Here is a 4,404-nt window from a genome sequence, read left to right as displayed (position 1 = left end):
TTTTCTTCATTTGGCAGGGTTTTCTCAGAACAATTTTAATTAATTTGAAATGATTATTCAGCATATCTTCGAATTAATTTGATTAATGTAGAGATTTTGGTCAACACTAATAAATAATAATAAATACAGATTTCAGTTTTGTCCTCATTGCACCTCAAACACGTTTTTATGTAGATAACAACACTGGCCAATACTAATGAAGTACTTATTAACAGCACTGATGACGCCTGTAGAAACTTGAGAATCAAACCCATGAACTTTGCCTACAACCATTAGCGTCGCTATATAATACACTCTCTGATTCCAAAATATCAAAAATACAGCAGTGTGCTGTCAGAACCGTTCCTCTCCAGTGTGTGCCATGCTAAAGGTAGACTGAAAGGTCATTGCTTGACAGACACAGGAGTTGCAATCCCGACCTGTCCAGTGTTTCCCAGAAGCGGAGGAAGACAGGCCGGTCCAGGTGTCGTTTGTGGTGGCTCAGCTCCAGCACAGTCACGTCCCACTTCTGTACATTTGGGTCCATCCGTGCCTCATCGTACTTCAGGTGAAAGGCTCGGACTAAATGAACATCAGCATGACATAAAACACTCTTTCCCATACGTAATCAATGTGGTGTATAGTAAATAATGTGCTGCATCTCCCCTGACAAAACTCACTTTTGGCAAATATATCCACGGGGGATCCATCAGGCAGCAGCCACGGCCAGCCCTTGAACTGCCAGGCAGGACCCTGGACAAACACGGCCACTACACGATCCCTGTGAACAAACAACAACATCAGTCATTTATGAGGTTGCTAATTTCGGTTTTGGCTGAAATGGTTTTAGAGGGGTGAAAGCATCGACAAAACAGTGGCATTTAATTAGCGTTTCTCAGATGGAACATTTGACAAGAAGCATACAGTGGGTACGGAAAGTATTCAGATTTTAGCAAATGGCTGCAATATAACAGAGTGAAAAACTTAAGGGGGTCTGAATACTTTCCGTACCCACTGTATATTTCGGGAAAACAACAACTGGTAAACAAGTCTGCTGTGTGGATGCTAGGGCTAATTTGACAACATTGATTTCTCAACTTCACTTGATCTTAATTTAAATGAACCAATATTGATTTTTAAAATCACAATATCAATCTTTTAGTCTATAGTTTTCAGTTAAGTGATTAAAAACATTACTAAGCATTATTCGTAGCGTACCTACCATCAAATAATCGCATGAAGCTTTGTGTCTTATGTTATAAAAGTGTATTAACCGCAAAGAGACTACGATTTAACTTTAGAGCATTTAGCTAATAACATGCAGTTCATTACATATTCATTATATTTTTACTTAACCTGTTAGGGATGTCTTCATTATTTAAAGTATGTCTGAATAGATCTGTCATGAAAAGTTATTACAGCCACAGCTTAAAATGTTTACATAAACCACAACCAATTGGGAGTAAAAAAAAAAAAAAAAGTAAATAAAAAAAAAGTGTATACAAAGACTGACTTAATGTGCAATTAAAATGTTTGTATAAAACTCCGCTTTATTTGAGTGTTGATTATTAAAAAAAATTTAAATAAATGCTTAATTGATTATTAAATTAAATAGTTTATTATTTTTGGTATAGGGATGCACGATATTGGATTTTTGCCGATATTTTGCAACTCATTTTGGCCGATACCGATATATTTCCTTTTGTTTGGAAACAACACAGTCTCGAAGCTTTGAAAATAACTATAAATATATATATATCAATCGCTGCATATTTTTTTCCCCAGAAAGATGCAGTGTTAACCCTAACATTTTATTTTAAGATTTAACATTTGTAGATGTTCTAAGGCAAAAGAGTTGTAAAAATTCTGAAAATCTTTTAGAGCTTATGATTTGTTTAAAAAACAAAACATATTACACATTAATGAATAAATCAGTATATTGTGGCATTGTGAGAGGTAGGGTATCACCAAAGTGTGGGTAGCGTCACAAATTGAGTCCAGGCTGAGGTCAAGCTACAAGTTTCTCTCTTTTTTTTTTAATCATCAACTCCAATAGCCAATAGTTACAACAGAGGAAAAACTCATCCAGCTTCTCTCCACACACACTCACAAGAAGAATCATAGTCCCTTTTGTTCCCAGCTCATCACCAGCTTTTTTTCCTTCACTCCCAACAGCTGTCTCCCCCCCCGCTGAGGAACTTGATAACTGTAGTTCGGGACCAGGTGGCCATCTTGGTTTGTAGTCTCCATGCTGCAGCCATCTAGATGGCACATACCTTCCCTCTATAACACAGCCTCTCACGATGCCACAATATATAAAATTATTTAATTTACAAGCGTCATGTTTGTGATTTTTTTTTCATGTAAGCTATAGCTTCTGACCTTTAAATCAAAACATACTCATTTTATGACATCAATTACTGCTTTATTTAGTCAGAAACACAGTCTAAATGTTGTGTAGGTGATTTTACTTTTAATTTAATTAGAAGTAGGCCAACAGCGCCCCCTACAGATTAAAACTCCTTACAGAACGGGCGTTAGGACCTGGGGGAGGCTGCGCTGCTGCACATGCTATTACGGTTTACTCTATCATACACCTAACGAGTCTTTCTGTACGTGCCTTCACATATTAAATGCAGCGATCCAAAAGACTGAATCTAATCATCATTCGGACAAAACTTTGCTTCAAGAATGAGCCACACTGCTGACGTGATCTAATCACTAGCACACCCTGAGCACATGAGAGTTAACTTATTCCTCTTATCGGCAAGACATATCGGCATAATTTTTCATATCGGTCCGATGCCGATATTTACATTTAAAGCCATTATCGGCCAATTCCGATATCAGTCCGATAATATTGTGCACACACACATATATATATATACACATACATACACACACACATACATACACACACACACACACACATACATATAATTATTTTTTTTTCTAGAGAAAGATGTATATTCACTTTACAGCTTTCCTGAATTCTGTCTCTATGTCCTCGAGTTTTTTTGCATTACATATTGGTATAAAAACCACATAATTTGATAAAGACATGTTTGTTCAAAACAGTATATTTCCTGTCCTCATCCATGCTGTTAAAGACGTACCTTTCTTTTGGTTAGGCGGGGGTCTTGCTTGAGAGACTAAATACAAGACAAAAATAAATAAATAAATAAAAGAAAAACACTCCAAATATGGACACATTGTTATTCTGGCCAGAAATAATTTGAAAATAAAATTAGAAATAATTTATGCACATGCTACCACTATGAAAATTTGTAGTCATTAGATAAACATGTTAAATATTTCATATGTGTATCTAAAATTATGCGATGCAGGATTATTTGTGCTTTCAAATGCCATCTCAAGCTCAAAAGAACATTCATAGTTTATCAAGGCGGCAACAGGGTGTCAAAGTATTGTACAGAACATTCCTCACATATCAGAGTGCAGGTACACAAACTGGTTAGTGTCAGCGCATAAGTGCTTTAGATGAGCGAATAGATGATGTTCAGATTACTTTTATAAATGCTCTTGATCTTAAAGGAGTAGTTCACTTTCAGAATTAAAAACTGACACTAACCAGTTTTTATGTACCTGCACTCTGATATGTGAGGAATGTTCTGTACAATACTTCAAGACACCCTGTTGCCACCTTGATGAACTATGAATGTTCTTAAGTGCGTCATCTCCAATGCCACTATTGTCAACAAATGGAATGACAAGATCTCTTGGTATCAAAGCAGAAGAAATTATTTTGAATTACAATAGATAAGTGAAATATACATATAGGTTATGTTCAGGAACATTCTCAGAGACTGAAAAAAAACTTCCATCTTGCTGCAGTTATGGCTGCAAAAATGTTTCCTGTTTTAAAAAGTAACGGAGAAATTAAATAACTGTCTATAAGTGATAACGTCACATAAGCAATATTTCAACTGTATTACGTTACACAGAATATTTCTTTAAACTTCAAGGAGTTCATCCATACCTGGTCTGGGAACAGGCTGCAGAGCAGGTGTTTGGGCCTTTCTAGCAGACGCACCTTCCTACAGAGAAATAGAGAGAAAGCAAGAGAAAATGCACATGAATTATGATGGTGAGTCAGACGCATTTCAATTAGTTCACAGCCCAATCAATCATTGAAGTGGTTTTCGTTAGTTTCATACAAAGATACACTTATGTCTTCCTTCTTGTCACAGTGGTATGGATATCATCTGACACTATACTCTGGTCTTTTCCCACTGCATGCATGCACGCACATATATATATTTAAAAAAAAAAAATTTTTTATTTATATATTTTTATATATATATATATATATATATATATATATATATATATATATTATATATATACACACACACACACACACATATACATATATATATATACATATATACATACATACATACA

At 35.4% G+C, this 4,404-nt stretch overlaps 1 protein-coding gene across 1 annotated transcript in view; it reads right to left on the bottom strand.

Moving 5' to 3' along the window:
* Window positions 1-248: 248 nt before the first annotated feature.
* LOC107558003 (parafibromin-like) overlaps window positions 249-4,404 on the bottom strand; it is a 38,285-nt gene continuing 34,129 nt past the window's right edge. The window contains exons 11-14 of the mRNA XM_016241604.1: window positions 3,980-4,037; window positions 3,056-3,131; window positions 660-760; window positions 249-561 (exon numbers count right to left, since the gene is read on the bottom strand). Of these exons, the coding sequence (XP_016097090.1) occupies window positions 365-561; window positions 660-760; window positions 3,056-3,131; window positions 3,980-4,037 (432 nt within the window). The 3' untranslated portion in view covers window positions 249-364. The remainder of the gene's footprint in view (window positions 562-659; window positions 761-3,055; window positions 3,132-3,979; window positions 4,038-4,404) is intronic.

This window comes from Sinocyclocheilus grahami, unplaced genomic scaffold (genome assembly GCF_001515645.1).
Source record: "Sinocyclocheilus grahami isolate Dianchi unplaced genomic scaffold, SAMN03320097.WGS_v1.1 scaffold628.1, whole genome shotgun sequence".
In the NCBI taxonomy this organism is placed as follows: Eukaryota; Metazoa; Chordata; class Actinopteri; order Cypriniformes; family Cyprinidae; genus Sinocyclocheilus; species Sinocyclocheilus grahami.
This window is presented reverse-complemented; position numbering and strand designations above follow the sequence as displayed.